Below are 17288 nucleotides of genomic sequence, written 5' to 3' on the forward strand. Positions count from 1 at the left end.
GAAGAAGAACCATTGAAGGAAGCAGAACCAGCCGGTACGGACAACTGGGACAACTAGGACAACTATTTGCACAAAATTACGTTTGGCATTTGGACAACTGGGACAACTGGGATAACTGGGACAACTAAATCTCATATGATTGTGTTTCTTGTTTTTATCTCAGGATGCCGATGATGGTAGTCAACTGATGGTGCCTGAGAAGCTTTACTTCGGTCCAACCGAGTACAGCCAGGGTTTTTCACATGTTCAAGGAGCCCAACCACATGAAGCCAAGAAGTAAAATGTCTTGTTTATGTTTAAGATTATGTGTTTTTCTTTGTGGTACAATCTTATGTTTTCTGTTTAGGGTTTAGGACAGCTGGTAAGATTTCCTTGTTTTATTTAGGACAACTCGTACAACTTCCTTGTTTTATTTAGGACAACTCGTATAACTTAATGCGATATATTAGGACAACTGGTACAACTGCGTTGTTTTATTTAGGAGAAATAGTTCAAAATAAATCAAAGGAGAGTAGCAACATAACAAGGGGAAAAAAGGTCAATAAGAAACTGAAAAGCTCATCTTCTTCATCCTTAACGCTTTTTTATAGCTTCTTCAATGGATGCCACCTTTGACTCTAACTGATTTAACTTGGAGAAAACGGTGTCAAACAAAGCCCACATGGCTTCTTGAGTATCATTCAACATTTCAATTTCTTCGAGTATTGCGAGATCCCACCATTTCTTGAAGCCACAACTGGGAACCTGAAATCCCGAAACTCAGAAATTCAGATGAGACTCAAATTATAAATCAAAATTGAAAACCCAATTGACTTACTTCTGGGAAATTTTTTGGACCACAACAGCCGTAGAGCAACCGTAATATTTCCGGCCCCTGTCAAGCCCGGAGTTGTCAGTTAAACACCCAATTGGAGCTAAGCCGCAATAACAAACCTTTGGAATTCCCTTTTGTACAGGGCATGGCAGAATGGTCTTGACTCCATTGACTTCGGGTCCCCATCTAGTGGTCATCCCGTAATCCTTCTTAGGCAAGACAGAAGAAGAGCCATCATTCTTCTTTTCAGCCAATTTCGCGAGGGCTATCTGATATTTATCCATTATGCGGTGGAAACCCTAAAAAACCTATTTGGGGGCAACAATTAGGAAAGAGAATAAGAGGAGAAGAACCCTTTGACCCTTTTCTATGAAAGAGAAAACGGTAAACGACAACCAAAAAAGACAAATACAGAGGAAAATAACTTATAATATTATCCTCAGCCGCCATTCTCACACGTGCATTTTCTGTTGACATCATAGTTGTACCTAGTTGTCCGGTTGTCCCAAAATTGTCATAGTTGTCCTTTGGACGATTTTTAAGTTTTTTCAGTTGTCCTTTAAGAAGAACATTCTTTTTTTAGTTGTCCCCTTAACCCTTGAACATTTTATACTTGCCCCAAGGGTTTCGCGCCCATACTTTTGTATTTCCCATATTTTTACGTTTAACCTCTTATAAGATGGAAACCATTGTCAAAGAATGCCTTATACCATAAGGGTTATTTCATTAGAAACACAAATGGTATATCTTATTTTCAGAAAATAATGGGTTTATTTTAGTGTTTAGTGGTAGTCGTTGAGTATACAGTATTTAAGGGTTTAGGGCTGTATTTGTTTAATGTTTAGTAATTTAAAGAAATTAGTTTGTCCTGGTTATCATAGTTGTCCTAGTTGTCCTAGTTGTCCAAATTGTCATAGTTGTCGTAGTTGTTCTTGTTGTCCTAGTTTCTCACAGTTGTCCCAATTGTACCAATTGTCCACTTTATACTAGTGTGCCTTCTTTTGTCCTAGTTACAAATAGTTGTCCTAGTTGTTCGTAGTTTGCCTGGGTTTGGACGTAAATTTTTAGGTTGCACCTAATTTTTAGGTTACAAATTACTCCAAAATACATAATATTGCAAGAAATCCAAGATAATGAAAATATTCCATTACTCTTGAATCTTATCTCTTTCCAAATCTTCCATTATCTCCACATGCAATACAGATCTAAGTCCCTCTTTATCCACAATTGTTAGATAGACATACACATCACAATCATCAACAATACATGACTCATTGAGTGGCTTAGCTACCAACGGAATGTAGCTTAACTTGAGCTTCTTCTTACTATCGTTTACCCCAATCTTCTTGCATATACCATCTACAACCATCGGATATGTTATCTCATCCAAAGAGGTTTTAAATGATATAGCATAGATGGAGCTTCTTGATATCCATTTAAACTCCTCTCTTTCCTTATAATAACATCCTCCATACTCAAAATGTATGTTTGTGTGGCCGCTCATCCTCTTTTGTTCACAAAACCAAAAAAACTAAGTCATTAACGAATAACAATATTTCCTATTTTCTCACAACTGTACCAATTGTATCAGTTGTCCCACTTATCTCAATCAGTTATCCCAATTGTACCAGTTGTCCCAATACATTCCGGGTCCCAATTGTCCCAATTGTCCCAGTTGTCTCATTCCTTTTAGTTAACCCAATTCAACTCAGTTATCCCATTTGTACCAGTTGTCCCAATACATTCCGGGTCCCAATTGTCCCAGTTGTCCCAGTTGTCCCATTCCTTTCAGTTAACCCAATTCAACTCAGTTATCCTAATTGTACCAGTTGTCCAATTCCATTCAGTTAACCCTGTTGTACCAGTTGTCCAATTTCATTTAGTTACCCGAATTGTACAGGTTTTCCCATTACATTCAGCTACCCCAATTGTACCAGTTGTCCCTTTCCATTCAGTTAACCCAATTGTACCAGTTGTCTCTTTCCATTCAGTTAACCTAATTGTACCAGTTGTCCCATATCTCACTGATTCACTATACAAACCTACGATTCAGCTCGATTCAACGGCAACAAGTTCAATTTTAACACTCAGAAGACTAAATCGACATATATACGCCACTCTACTATCCAATGTGCAACCTAAAACGAACGGAATTGACAAATCGATTACTAAACCCTAATCCCCAAACTGTAGAAGAAGTTACCTTATTACCAAATGACGGCTCTGCAACGAGATTTGGCGAACACCATGGGTTCAGAGAAGGCCGGCGCACCGCGCCGAGCGATAATAAACGAAGACGGATCGGAGATTCGATCGGACGATTTCTGGGAAAAGATTTTCGATTTCGGATTTCGGTTTAAGATGTTAACCCAGAAATTCAGAGAAACCAGATTCGGTTTTGGTATTAGAATTTTAGAATTTTCATTTCTCAATTTTTTTTTTGATTTTCGATATAAAAAAACAAACAAAAAATCAGCAATACCATATCCCTTTTTCATTAAGGGTATTTTCGGAATATCATGTGCTTTATGGCACTTAAACTTGTTTATGGCAGGATAGATCAATTTTTTTTTATTTATGGCTTCTCAGCCATTAAACCCAATAATACCCAAAATTATTTAAAAAGAAAGTATCTTTTTGACAAAATCTTCAAAATGGACTCAGATTTGTGAAATCTTGTCTCTTTTTCTTTCTTCTTTTGTTTTTAACCATTCCTCATTCTCCTCAATTTCCGTGAAACCCTTCAAAACCCATTTTTAGAGAGAGAGAAGAAGAAGAAGAAGAAGAAGAAGAAGAAGAAGAAGAAGAAGAAGAAGAAGAAGAAGAAGAAGAAGAAGAAGAAGAAGAAAATGGGTGTGGATTTGAGGCAAGTGGTGGCTGGAATTCTCACCATCACCATGTTTGTGATGCTGGGGCAAATGCTTCACAGAGATTACTTCGATCCTGCTCAGGTATTCACCGACATGTCTCCGCTCTTATGCGATAGTGACTGAGCTAAATTCAAGCGGGCTTCTGATCGATTTTCTTCTGTCTGTCATTTGTGGATCGCAGATCTAATTTGTAAGAGTCCTATGATTAGTTAGGGTTCCTTAAAAAAAATCCAAAGTTTATTCATGTTGGATCGAATGTGGGTTTTGCACTGATCATAAAGACTCAGACTTTGGAGATAACGATTGAATCAGCTGTTTTCGTCTCAATTCATCTTTGAAAGCTTCAAGCTTTTATGTTTTTTTCTTCTTCTTCAATTGGAATGCTTCGATTAACTTCTTTTTGTGATTTGTGTGATTGTGCTTTTACAGGAAAAAATCCAAGGAGATTCACATGATATTGAGTTCCAAGGATCAAAAGTAGCGGTTGAAGATGGACTAGTTAGAACCTTTGAAGGAAATAAAGGGCCTTGGATGGAGGATTGCCATGAGCTTAAACCTTGTTGGTCAATATCTCAGCCTGGTATGTTGTGCCTGCCTTTTTCTTTTTTCCTCATATCACTTCTGTCTTCAAATCTTCTCTGCGGTTTTTGATTTGGCTTGCTTGGTGTTGCAGATGAAGCGGTATCTTCCAAGGGTCATGTTACATTCTCCTTAACGAATGGTCCTGAATACCATGTCTCTCAGGTATCCTTTAATATAAACTTTAAAGTTTCGCAATTTCTTGTTTTGGTTGTTTCTTGTCCCTGAATATCATGTTTGTCAACTTTATCATCTTGTTTAGATTACTGATGCCGTGATGGTGGCGAAGCATCTTGGAGCAACTCTTGTGCTTCCCGACATAAGAGGAAGCAAACCTGGTGATGAAATGTTAGTAGTTTTGTATTTTCGATACACGGTTTGGTTTGGCCTAATTGTTTCTCCGAGGTTTATGAACAAACTTAAATGAATTTACTAGGAACTTTGAAGATATCTATGATGTGGATAAACTCGTTAAAAGCTTGGAAAGTGTTGTCAAAGTTGTAAGCAAGTTGCCAAGCCACGTATCTCTAAGAGATATCGCCATTGTTAAGGTTCCTACTCGAGTTGCAGAAGATTACATCAAGGAACATATTGATCCCATCTTCAAATCAAAAGGGAACATAAGAGTTACAACCTATTTCCCTTCCGTGAATCTGAGGAAATCTTCGCGGGATGCTGAAACCGACCCTGTCTCTTGTTTGGCGATGTTTGGTTCCTTGGAACTGCAAACCGGAGTGAATGAACTGGTTGAATCTATGATACAGCGGCTGAAGTCACATAGCAAGAAATCCGGTGGCCGTTTCATAGCCATAGACTTGAGAGTTGAGATACTTGAAAAGAAAAATTGCCATGAAACAGGTGCAGTGGGATCCAAAACCTGTTACAACGCTCAAGAAATCGCATTGTTCTTGAGGAAGCTTGGATTTGGCAGCGATACAACTATATATCTGACTCAGCCAAGATGGGACAGTAGCCTCAATATTCTTAAGGACATTTTCCCGAAAACGTTTACTAAGGTGTGTAAAAATTCTTCATTCTTTTGGTCTCTGAAGATTTGATTTCACCCTTTTGCTTATCTTGATGATATTTTGTAAAAAAAAAAAAAAAATTGGCAGGAGGCGATAATGCCATCAGACAAGAAATCGAAGTACCTCGAATTAGAAAATTCCGAGTATGAAAATGTTATTGACTTCTACATAAGTTCGAAGAGTGACGTATTTGTGCCAGCCATTCCTGGTCTGTTTTACGCAAATACAGTTGGAAAAAGGATAGCTTTAGGGAAGCCTCAAGTTCTGGTTCCAGCCGAGATCTCAGGAACATCCGGTCTTTCAACTGATTACATATCTCCTTACATCTCAAAGAAGAACCATTTGGCGTATTCGTGCTTTTGCTGAACTTGTCTGGTGGAAACTTATGAGGGAAATGTTTTGACAAAAAGTGATCTTTGAAGCAGAAAAATCCATGGAAAGGTCTTGTCACCAAGTGTAAGCCAATTTAGTTACCAGGTTTTTCTTGGGTTGTTTATTGATAAAGTTTAGCTCGATACCAGTTCGATTTTAGTCAAGTGTTCTCTCATTGGGGTTGTCTTGTTTAGGAAAAGAAAACTTTTGTAAGTTACATTCTGATTCTATTGGCCCATAGCTTTTGCATCCTATTCAATATATAACCATGGTCTTTAGCGGATAGCTTACTAGTAGTTAGGAGGAAAGGATACAGCGAGACAATTGATTTGCTGTTCAACAATTCTGAAAATCAACAACTGTAAAATGCAGCAATTGAATATGCGATCTATCTTTTACTCTGTTAGAGAGAAGTAATAAAAGCAGCGAAGACAAGATGTTTCAGAATTTCCAAAAACACAAAAGGCCAGATTACTGAATTCATTAAGGTCATGTCGATCACCAAGTCTCTTGAGTGATCTCCCCTGTTCTTCCATGAGTCCGAGCCATCTCTTAGGCTCATTGAGCTCTACAACAACGCAACTCATCCTAAGCCGATTACCACCTATATGAACTGCACGAGTGAGTGCTATCTCCACAGCTTTCTGGTTTACTGAATTTGATCTAGGACCGATGAGCATGAGCTTTCTTTTACACCATTCTTTGAGATCTAGCTTTCTTGTTTAGAGTTGTGCCGTCATTGATTTGGGAGATACCTGCAATTTTGGTTCCTAGTGAGTTCTTTCTCCGAGGAAACATGGAGATATGCTTCAATATATCTAGTCAAGCTTGTGCTCAAATGGCCAGAAAAGCGGTTCCACAACGATCTTGCTCTCCAAAGTCGATGCCGGTATGGTTTTAGTAGGACCAGATGACCCAACAGTTGAGCTAACCGGTGACGAAGACACCTCTGATTCTAGTGAGAAGCTAATATTCTTTTTTCTTCGCATGATTTCTGTGGACAAGTCTTATTAGTTGTTGCTTTTAGGTAAAAGCCAAAACGGCTTTGTACTGTATTTATTTTAAAATAAAAATATAAATAGGAATTTTGGTTCACAGTTTTTAGGAAAAAGTCAGATAACGCTCGTTAACGGCCTGATTTGACTAAGTACATCATTAATTAAAGAAAAAAACAAATAGAAATTATGATGTCATATAACTTAAACCCTAACCTACTTAAACCCTAACCTATACAAGACTTCATTGACGAATTATCTCTCTCTAGGGCTCTCTAAACTCTTCTTCTCTTTGGAATAGGAAAATTTCTTGTTCTCGAGCTGACTCAGTTCTTCTTCGATTTTCTTTGATTCTCAGTATTCTTTCGTTGACAAAGAATGAAGAAAGATGATTATTATCGGGAGTTTTCATCACAGTCGAATAAATATTGGAAGCTGGATATTTTGGCAGATGTGGCAGCCGAAGAATACAGTACTATGACCAGTGAGGAAGACAAGTCTAAATCGTCTTCTTCTTCTTCAACAGGAGTGAAACCTGATTACAACCTCAGGGATGGTAGCAACTCGAAGCTAGAGATTTTGGTTAAAGTCGCTTCTGATATGTTAGAGCACGAAACACCAAAAAAGAAGAGAAGTCAGAAATCAACTGCTTGCGTGGATTACAAGCAAGAAGAAGAAGATAGAAGCTTTAAGAAACGCAAAATCATAGGTCGTTGTAAGGTGGGATCATCTTCGACATCAACAAAAGAGAAGCAAGTACTAGAAAACCTAGATTGGGACCCTGAATCTCTTCCTTCTTCTTGCATCACCGAGTGCAGCAAGAAAAAATGTCCTCCTACTAACATCTCCTGCAAGAAACTCAAAATCGTTCGTAGTTTAGATTTTGGACCCACGCAGACGATGAATCCGCCCGGGTGGCTCTTGAACGTGATGAGAGAATATAACGGACACGATCCAAAGCTGATCATAACAAAGCCCCTGTTTCAGAGCGATCTCGACAAAGGCAAAAATCGTCTCCAAATGCCTATAAACCAACTGGTGAATACCAACTTTTTGACGGACGAAGAGACAAGAATTATACACAAAAAATACTTGTCGTCGACTCGTAAGACTCGTAAGACGACAGGCTTAAGTGTGGTTCTTGTGGATCCTTTGTCGAAGAGGCATGTCGTTGATTTTAGGAAATGGAAGATGAATGGAATCTGGGTTTACGTCTTTAATACTCGTTGGTGGAATGTGGTTACAGCCAACAAGTTTAAAGTAGGTGACATCTATCATGTCTGGTCTTTCCGTTCAGGACAAGGAAAGCTTTGTTTTGCTCTAGTTCCCAAAAATTCATAAAGGCTTTGCCTAAAGGCTTTTTGATGCAGATTAACTTTTTCAGGATCTTTTCGTTTTGGCTACTTACTAGAGATTTGTTAATTAGGTTTTGGAATTTTTTTTTCTTTTTGTCAACGTATGGATCTTACATGTAAAAGGTTTAACCTCAACAACGATTTTTTTTTGGGTGGGTCTTGATGGACTTCTCTTTTGTATGATAACCATGTTATATAACTCAATAACAACAATGTGATCCGATCTTTTATCGAATCTGAAATTAAGTTCATTGTGATATGTATACAAATATGTTAATTAAAGACTCCATACCTGTGATATACCTGTAAAGACTCTAGACCTGAACGAAATGGTGCACATTACAAGTTTCAGTTTCAGCTATGATGAGAGAAACTCTGTTTTCAATAACTGCAGCTTACGTTACTTGCTAGTTGAACACCACAAGAGTTTTGTCCAATTCGACTCTTCTAAAACAGTGTCAACTTGATTTCATTTTTGTGTGCTCTCGCAAAGTGTATGTATGAATCAACTTTGGTGTTTTAACTAGTGTATATGCCAATGATGTGTTGATTAGACAAAGACCAAAGACTTTCGTTTCTCTAAATAATACCAAATAACGAGAGACTAGTTTTGTGTACACATATAACACACAAAGTGATGATAATAACATATACAACAACATAAACCAGGAGAACCTTGAGTTGCCTCTCAAGTTCTTCCATGATCACGAGCCATCTCTAAGGCCAGGCATTCATTGAGCTCTATAACAACCTGGCTCATTCTTGGCCTATTTCTAGCAGGAGCTGCACAAGCGCGTGCTAACTCCATAGCTTTCCTGACTGAGTTAGGCTCAAAGTCACTGTTAAGCCTGGGATCAACCATCTCTAGAGTATCGCCTTTCGTAGCCTTTTGATCGACCCACTTGGAAATGTGAGGACTTTCACGGTTGACGTCAACCACATGCTGATTTGTTATCATCTCCAAAAGAACGATGCCAAAGCTATAAATGTCGCTTGTTTTGGTTAACCAGTTCGAGTTGAAGTATCTGCATTACCCAATACGCACAGTGAATAGCTTATTAAGGATTATTTAGAGATTTTTGGGCCATGAGCCGTAATCTCTGTGGATTGTGTGAGAAATAATTTAGTAGAGATCTTGAATAGTAGTATATAAGAGACTTTGAGCCAATCCATTCAAAACCAATTAGCAATGAATGGATTGGCTCAAGTCTGTTATAAAATACTCAAGGTCCCTCTCAATTTCCCATGTGTGATACTTCTCACACATTCTTTAAAAAAGAAAAAAAAAAAAATCAAGGCTATAATCACTAATGGTAACATCTTGATAAGAGTCCATTAAAATTTCAGTAAGGAATTTATTTTATCTTCTACTTACTGATCATGTAGGTATGGATCTCTTCCAGGTTTAACATAAATCTTGTTTGACGCCTGTATGTCAGGGTTTGTTGGTGAGGATCTAGACAGCCCAAAATCAGCCAGTTTCGCTTCAAAGTTTTCGTCTAGTAGGATATTTGTAGGCTTAACGTATCTGTGAAGGATTCTTAACTCGCTATGCAAATACTCCAGGCCTGTACGTGAATGCACTTTAACAAATATCAGTTTTAGCCATAAATGAGAGAACCTATCACTGAAACTTAAGTTATATACCCTGTGCTACTCCGATGAAGATTTTCAATCTGTTTTCCCAGCTAATGACATGGCCAAACTTCCCTGTTAGATCGAAAACGCAAATGTGGTTGGTTATCTTCTGGTGTTCGTACAAGTTGATGAACAAACCAGAACAAGATATTGTAGTTCATTACCACATAGATGATCCTTCAAGTTTCCATTTGCCACGAATTCGTAGATTAAGGCCAAGTGCTCACCGTCATCGCAATACCCAATGAGACTCACCAAGTTTTTGTGACGAACTTTTACAAAGTCATGAACCTGATCCACCAAGAAAATAGTCAACTGATGAATATCTGATGATAAATTGGCCCTTGTTTTTTTTTCTTCTTCTTTGGTTTAAAACCAAATTACCTCTCTAGTAAACTGTTCAATGTTATAGATGGATGCTCGGTTTAGCATCTTTACTGCTACTTGTTGGTTTTTAAAAACTCCATGGTAAACTACACCAAACCCTCCTTTTCCATGAACTCTATTGAAGTTGTTGGTAATTTTCGTAACCTGCGAGTAGCTGTAACTATTCGCTGGAATGTACACATACGGTTCGTATTCAATCGGATCATCGTCTGCATAACCTGCATATAAAAATGGTTAGCAAAAACGAATGTACTGGATGTAACTTAAAAGTTCCTAAATAATTTGATCTTGTGCACACAGCAAATAAACTTAGAGACGAGACGCCTCAGGCCTGTCACTTCCGCCATTACCAAGAATGCAACTTGTTTGTCTGCTGGCTGTTTATTAGAAACACCAAGGCCATATAATGCTAAAGAGCATAGGAATTTTTCCAAGTCAACTTCTTTTAAGACAATCTCAAGTTCTCAACTTCTCTCGTGGATGTCAACTTACGCGTTTCCACGATAGAATGTGATCGTGTTCGTGTAAGTAATCATTATAATACAATTTTTTTTTAAAAAAAACGTAATTATTATAATACCTCTGTAGAAATTTTAAGACAATGTCAACATCTCTTGGTGGATACCATTTTGTTGCGGTTGTTAAATATGAATCAACTTGCTTTTTAGCTGATTTTCTTCGAACAACTTGTATCTATTCCAATGTTCAGTAGACAAAGACAAGAGACTTTCGTTTTTTGTTTTCTATGGTTTGATCAAGACAAAAAGCTATGTTCATACGAGTTCTTTTCTCTGCAATAGACATGGGCAGATCTACCTTATTAGCGCCGATCGGCCGATGGTGGTACTCATTTTTTTTTTTCCTAGTTAAATTATGCTTGTAATTTTGTCATATACTAATCCTACGATACTTGATTAATTTGATTATATTGTAGTGATTAAATGCAAATTTATATATACACCAATTCACTAAATACTGAAAACGAAGTACCAAAACACTAGTTTTGTGTACATAAAAAAATAATAATAATAATGTCTATCTGAATTACACAAAACGTTTCTACAAGTAACAAGCCTTTTTTGTTTGAGGGCATAGAATTTTAAAGTCACAGTCATGAGACTTCTACTATATCAGAAACGTGACAGAGAAGAATCCATATGCATGTTTTGCCAATCAGACAACTGAAATAACTCTCTTTCTATTTCTCCAAGCGGCCAGGCTTTTACTGCAAGTCTGCAACCATACTTGTGACTTGCATTTCTTGAGGCCAATTAATTGTATCGATAACTCAAACCTTGAAGAAAGCAAATTATTCTTTTTTTTTAAGATAATAGAGATTGGTCTATGGGATTGTGTGCTTCGATGTCAACGTGCTGGATTCCAGGGACAAGCTCTTGGATCTCTTTCTCTAACCGGTCTACTTCGCTTCCTAAAGCCGTTACAACTTCCTCACCTGCAACAGATTGATTACTCAGGTTATCTTCAAGCTCTGAACATATATAAACTATGACAAAACCACAAGTTGAAGAACTTGGTGCATTCCATACCGTAGTTTGACATAATATTGAGCATTGCAGAATCATCTCCTTTCTTTGCAGCCTCGCGAAACTGAACAAGTACACAATCAGATTTTCAAGTAACTAACCATATACAATTTAACTAATGATAGTAATGTTCATCAGCTAAAGAGACATAGCTATGACTTTAACAGGCTGCAAATTTAGTTACCTGTTTCGCCCACTCTTCACGTCCAGTTCTCTTCAGATAGTTTTGGACAACAACCTGCCCGTTAAAATCTGTTTGCATATAGCAAGTTAACAACAACACAGTGGAATCACTCCAGAAATCAGAGGTAGGACAGAATTATCTTCAATCGCTAAGGTTTTGGCCTTTAAGTTTCTTATTTTCAAATTAAGGGAACAGTGCAATCCTCTGAGAGCGGAGAAAAACAACAGTTCAAGAAACTCACCTATTTCAGCTTTAAATCTGAAGGATCCAGGACCAATCACTTCACTTTTGCAATCATATAAAGCATCTACAACCTACTCACCAGAAGTTTCTTATCTGAATCCGAGAACTCACCTTCATATCCATTACATATATAAGATTTCTGAACTATGAAAAGAAGGATTTGTACCGAGTCGTTCTTCAAAAACTGAAGAACTTTACGCATGTCTTGATCATCCATTGCTCTTCCAATCAAGGCATGTCGGTTCCGTTGAATGAGAAATATAGCCACCTAGAAGAGAATCCATACTCATAGGTTCGGAAAATGTAATATAGAGTATCAATATCAACAAGTTAAGGAGAGTCCAAAAAATACCATTCCAAGTAAATTTCCAACTACAATCGATCCTATAGGATCATAGATGGGATTCCCTGTCATCTTAACAGCAACAAGAGATGCTGCAGCAATTGCCAAACCTGTCACTGCAGCGCCATCCTGCGTGTTTACAATATTGACCAACAGGTAATTATAAAACATGATATATTTAGCAGTGATTTTCAACGATTCACTCTAAACAACAATCGTTTGCCTCTGTTTCTCAACATATTTAAAAACTGATCCAAGAATAAAGTAATACCTCAGTCATAACAGCAACAGAAGTAGGATCATGACCACGCCATATATAATCTCTTACGGTCATGCCTTCTTGTGCAGCTCCCTTTTTGACGGCTTGAATTGCAACGAGAAGTGAAGCACCTTTAAAAGAATAAGAGATTAACAAATAGCATTGAGAGTGTAGGCTTGAAGCATAGCAAGATGCAGAAAGATCAAGAAGAAGTTATTACCTTCAATTACAAAAGAGCCACCAATTACCAAAGCAGCATATTCCATATTTGGAGGTGGCTGATAACGATTATCAAAACTGATGAGGATCCAGCATAGACAACCGAGGAAATGTGCAAAGAATATCTAATAACCTAGACGATCAATTAGCAGGTGACATCAACGCCACAAAATGTTTCAAGCCAAATTACCTGAGAAGTCCACAAGTTCTGTACTCCATTAACTATGGTAGCACCAGAACCAAGGCAAAAGATGCCAACGGCAGATATCAAAGACCATACAAATCTTTCCTTTGAGTAGCCATAGCTGAGCAAAAAAAACAGAAGTTGGTCTAAGAATTTTTGAAACAAAAGAAACCTGTTCTGTTACAAAACCATATAATAACTATAAGATCAATGAAGACTCACGGATGAAGTGCATCGGGTGCACGCCTCGAGCTACTGAGTCCATAAGCAAGAAGTGCCTATAACATCAAAATTTATCAGTTTCTCTTCACTCAATAGGTAATACATTAAACTGGACAGAAAAAAAAAGAAAAATATAATAGCAACAAACCTGGTTAGCAAAATCAGCAACGGAGTGAACTACTTCAGCCATTATGACATGGCTCGAACTTGTCCACCAAACTCCAAACTTAAGTGAAAACACAAGGAAGTTGCACCATAGTGCAGTAGTGACAGCTCTTTGACTGCAAGATGTTCACGAAAACATAGCTCAGGAAAAAGACACCGAAAATAGATATAGCTAAAAGAGCTTCACAAGTTGAGAAGCATGCCAAGTACATGTAAAATTATCTCTTATCATGATTCATAGACTCAGGGAACTTAGGCATTACACCAAGAAACAGCACTATAAAACCACAGCAAAAACTATGAAACTAATCCCAAAATAGAAGCTAGCTAACACAGGATTCTACCCCAAAAAGAAAAAAAAACCAGACTGAATCTTCATGAGGATACAACAACAGATAAAAGTTTTCATTTTTCGAACTCAAAACAACCAAATGTATCTAGCTAACGGGAATTCAATAGATGTAATCAATTTTCCATGCTTTTGTTAACCACATCCCAATAGAAAACAGAACTACTTAAACCAAACATACATAACATGATCACAAACTGATACTACTCACATTACAAGCAAAACACTAACGAGCATTACCTATGTTGGTCACTGATCTCAATTCTCTTCACTTGTTTTGCCCGAGTGAAGAAATCTGAATACGAACAAACCCAAAAGACAAAAAATTCTCCACACTCAGCATCACTCAGTAAACCAATAAAGCACAAAAATTGAAAACTTTAGGTCAACGAAGGAGAAGACATACTCCGGCGAGTGGAATACGAATCAATTAAAGGAGTATCTCTATCGAGCGAAACAGAACATCGCACACCAACACCTTTCCTGGAGAGAAACCCTCTTAACTGCGGATTAGAACGGATAAGAGAGCTAAAACTCCGATGAGTTTCTACGGCTTCGTCGTTTTTCTCATCGAATTGCCACAATAAGTGAAGTGAGCCGCCGACACTTGCTCTGCTGTAACCCTTTCCTGGAGAATGAATGAGGCGGGAGAAAAGGCGATGCGATGATTGCATTTTGGAGTCGTTAGAGCATGCAAGTATGGGTCTTTCCAGGAAAATAAGTTACGGGTTTTTCCCGGGATTAAAAAGATGCCCAAAAGGAGAAAGAAAGCTTCTTTTTTTTTGGTCCCGGAGAGTTGGGAATCGGTAAGAAACAGAAACGAGAAGAAGAGTTTAGAGTCAGAAAACGAGGAAATTGATTTTTAGTTTCGTTTTCGTGGTGATTATTTCACAGTGATAGGTCTCGGCGGAGGTCTGTTTGTTCTCTGCGTGTTGCCCATGAAGTTCAGAAGACAAGCAAAAGATCTTTTTTTTTTGGTTCTTTACACCCGGAAAAATCCTATCTTTCGACAAATAACAAAATGAATTATCGTAAGAAAAATAGAAAAAAAAAACAATATTTGACCCAGAGAAAGAAAAGAAAATAAGGATTATAAAGTCTTTATATTTCAATTAACTCAATATACCAAATTGGAGTGGAAATTGGAAGAATGACCAAAAGCCCACCAAAAACTGAATTTACTGTATTTTTGGTCATCAGCAAAAACAATATTGCCCCTCATATATTTCCTCACAACAAAAACGTCTGACAATAAATATCATAATTTTGGATATGGTAACTAAAAATATAAGTAGAGTAGGCAATATCTTTGAATAAAAAATCACAGGAAAAAATCAACATTTTTTCCTCCAGACATGTCATATACATTATAATAACAAGTTATATATTTTGTTATAGATTAACAGTTATTATATCATATATAAACATATAAATTTAAATATAACATTATGTTTTACACGATAAATATAATGTTAGATTGATAACAATAATTAGTTATATAGATGATTAAAGATATTATTGATATACTCATCATATTACATATAAATTAACGTCTAACATTATATTGTACTAGATAAAAAATATGTTAGATTGATAACAATAATGAGTTATATAAATGATTAAAGATGTTATTGATATACTTAGCATGTTACATATAAATTAACGTCTAACCTTATAAGTAACAAGGTAAAAAATATGTTAGATTGATAACAATAATGAATTATCTAGATTGCTACATGTGTTATTTTGGTAGTTAGTGCGCTACAAATACATATAACACTCTATATGTATTGTTAGCAGTTTAACAATAAAATTATAAGAGTAATTCAGATAGATACACACAATTATATATGTTAGCATCAATCTAATAGGATCATTGTTTATTGTAGCAATTGAACACGAAGTTGTTTTTACTTACAAAGAAATCAAATCAATGTTAATTTTTTATTAAAAGTTCAGATTAGAGGTGAAATTTTAACCAGCTTTGATCATATCTAATTAACTTTAGATCTGGCTTCCAATAAGCAGATTTGTGATGGTGATTTTATATTGTTGGAAAATATTTTTTTGAGCATACAATCTTGAAGATGAATGTGAAGAAAATTATAAGAGAAACTTAAATAAATAGAGAGATGAACGATGGAGAAGATAAAAGTGAAAAAAATTTACATAAAGGCATAAGAAAATACAGACGAAGGAAAGAGAAAGGAAAATGAGAAAGAGAAAGAGAAAGAAATATGATAGACATGAGTAGAGGAGTGTAGGGATGTATTGGTATTAAAAAAATATTAGATTTTATCCCGTGCATCCGCATAAGATTTTTTTTAGTTAAAATTGTAACAAAATTTATGTTTTCTTTATAGATTTATTTTTTCTAATAAATGACAGAAAATTCTGTTTGCGTTTAATTATAATTTGTTTTTAGTTCCTTTTTAGTATTATTATGACACTATAACAAAACCATAATTCTAATCCGACCATTCTATTAACTAATGACTATTATTATAAAAATATATTTCTAAATTATTTATTTTATCAATCCGAAAAGAATCATGGTTAAAAGACCATAATTCTAACACACTTGTTTATATTACTATATAATATAAATATTTACTAATTTTGAAATAATTTTTATCTTAATATCCAGCATGTTTTAATAACCTAACCCGTATAATAGCACAATTATAAAAAATATCTAACTCATCCCATCAAATTATTATATAGTATTAATATTTATCAGATTTTAATATATGAAATTTTAGTTTGATTGAATATGATTGAAAAAAAAAATTCGTTAATCATATATGTGTTATTTTGAAATTATTTAAATTTCAAATGTTAAATCAAATCTAACCTATATTTAAGGAAGTATAGAGTTATTTTAATTAATATCTATTTTTCAGAATAAAATTTATATATAAAAATATGTTTTTAAAATAATATTACAACAAAATAGGATAATTTTAAAACAGTTTCTAAACAATTTAAAAAAAAAAAAACTTTGGGAGTGTTTAGATGCAAGCACTAAAAATGCTTCTGTTTTAATAGAATAGATAGATTGAACAATTACCCAAATAGTGCATGGTCATTCTTGCAAATACGAGTCTAAAGTTGGTCATTTGTTATAATTATTCACAATCATAACTAGATGTAAACTTTTTCTGTCCATAAAGAATCAAAGATATAATATCAGAATATCCTCTCTTTTTTCACTCTTATTTTGATAGCTTAGCTCACAAATGAAAAATGGAATGACTGTCAAATGAAAAATGGAATGACTGTCATAAAGAAAACTGAGGTGTTATACATGACATCTAAAATTCTAATTGGTAATTGAATAAGTCAAATATTATTTCTAAAAATGAAATCTTAAGAGTTTTTCCTGAAAATATGAGATAATTCCTGATATTTCCTACAAAATAAATTGCAAACTTTGTATGAAAACAAGTATAAAATATCTTTGAGCATTGGGATATTGTCAAAGAACCTATCGACAACAAAATTTATAGAAAAATCTTTTCTGCCCTTGAAAACAAAA

The 17288-nt window shown here is 35.7% G+C and overlaps 4 protein-coding genes across 4 annotated transcripts; 2 read left to right on the forward strand and 2 right to left on the reverse strand.

Annotated features, from left to right (window-relative positions):
- The first annotated feature begins 3544 nt into the window (after positions 1-3544).
- Positions 3545-5924, forward strand: LOC18010418 (protein MANNAN SYNTHESIS-RELATED 2). The gene is made up of 6 exons (XM_006392962.2): positions 3545-3765; positions 4114-4264; positions 4358-4428; positions 4526-4611; positions 4700-5279; positions 5379-5924. The coding sequence occupies exons 1-6, from the start codon at positions 3664-3666 to the stop codon at positions 5655-5657; spliced, it is 1269 nt and encodes a 422-aa protein (XP_006393024.1). The 5' UTR covers positions 3545-3663; the 3' UTR covers positions 5658-5924.
- Positions 5925-7036: 1112 nt separating this feature from the next.
- LOC18010419 (putative B3 domain-containing protein At2g27410) lies at positions 7037-7999 on the forward strand. The gene has a single exon (XM_006392963.1). The coding sequence runs from the start codon at positions 7037-7039 to the stop codon at positions 7997-7999; it is 963 nt and encodes a 320-aa protein (XP_006393025.1).
- A 702-nt stretch (positions 8000-8701) lies between these two features.
- On the reverse strand, positions 8702-10404 carry LOC18010577 (probable LRR receptor-like serine/threonine-protein kinase At1g51820). The gene is made up of 6 exons (XM_006392965.2): positions 10337-10404; positions 10036-10256; positions 9816-9942; positions 9661-9723; positions 9389-9581; positions 8702-9038 (listed from the first exon to the last, which is right to left on the reverse strand). Exons 1-6 carry the CDS (start codon positions 10383-10385, stop codon positions 8702-8704), a joined length of 990 nt encoding a protein of 329 aa, XP_006393027.1. The 5' UTR covers positions 10386-10404.
- Positions 10405-11066: 662 nt separating this feature from the next.
- LOC18010411 (metal tolerance protein C4) lies at positions 11067-14741 on the reverse strand. The gene is made up of 13 exons (XM_006392967.2): positions 14157-14741; positions 13991-14045; positions 13385-13517; positions 13237-13292; positions 13021-13135; positions 12832-12889; positions 12624-12742; positions 12362-12481; positions 12176-12277; positions 12008-12080; positions 11767-11834; positions 11586-11646; positions 11067-11491 (listed from the first exon to the last, which is right to left on the reverse strand). The coding sequence occupies exons 1-13, from the start codon at positions 14422-14424 to the stop codon at positions 11361-11363; spliced, it is 1359 nt and encodes a 452-aa protein (XP_006393029.1). The 5' UTR covers positions 14425-14741; the 3' UTR covers positions 11067-11360.
- Between the last annotated feature and the right edge of the window lie 2547 nt (positions 14742-17288).

Source organism: Eutrema salsugineum, unplaced genomic scaffold, assembly GCF_000478725.1.
Source record: "Eutrema salsugineum unplaced genomic scaffold, Eutsalg1_0 scaffold_7, whole genome shotgun sequence".
Classification (NCBI taxonomy): domain Eukaryota; kingdom Viridiplantae; phylum Streptophyta; class Magnoliopsida; order Brassicales; family Brassicaceae; genus Eutrema; species Eutrema salsugineum.

What these genes read in the sequence shown, in the direction of transcription:
- LOC18010577 (XM_006392965.2), bottom strand. Translation starts at nt 10,385, where the DNA reads ATGGCGGAAGTGACAGGCCTGAGGCGTCTCGTCTCTAAGTTTATTTGC. An exon ending in CGTCTCTAAGTTTATTTGCT is followed by an intron (nt 10,257 to 10,336) that starts GTGTGCACAAGA and finishes TTTTATATGCAG; the next exon opens with GTTATGCAGACGATGATCCG. An exon ending in TTGAACAGTTTACTAGAGAG is followed by an intron (nt 9,943 to 10,035) that starts GTAATTTGGTTT and finishes TTGGTGGATCAG; the next exon opens with GTTCATGACTTTGTAAAAGT.
- LOC18010419 (XM_006392963.1), top strand. Translation starts at nt 7,037, where the DNA reads ATGAAGAAAGATGATTATTATCGGGAGTTTTCATCACAGTCGAATAAA.
- LOC18010411 (XM_006392967.2), bottom strand. Translation starts at nt 14,424, where the DNA reads ATGCAATCATCGCATCGCCTTTTCTCCCGCCTCATTCATTCTCCAGGA. An exon ending in TTGCTGATTTTGCTAACCAG is followed by an intron (nt 13,293 to 13,384) that starts GTTTGTTGCTAT and finishes TTGATGTTATAG; the next exon opens with GCACTTCTTGCTTATGGACT. An exon ending in TGGCTCTTTTGTAATTGAAG is followed by an intron (nt 12,743 to 12,831) that starts GTAATAACTTCT and finishes ATTCTTTTAAAG; the next exon opens with GTGCTTCACTTCTCGTTGCA.
- LOC18010418 (XM_006392962.2), top strand. Translation starts at nt 3,664, where the DNA reads ATGGGTGTGGATTTGAGGCAAGTGGTGGCTGGAATTCTCACCATCACC. An exon ending in TTGGTCAATATCTCAGCCTG is followed by an intron (nt 4,265 to 4,357) that starts GTATGTTGTGCC and finishes TTGGTGTTGCAG; the next exon opens with ATGAAGCGGTATCTTCCAAG. An exon ending in AGCAAACCTGGTGATGAAAT is followed by an intron (nt 4,612 to 4,699) that starts GTTAGTAGTTTT and finishes TGAATTTACTAG; the next exon opens with GAACTTTGAAGATATCTATG.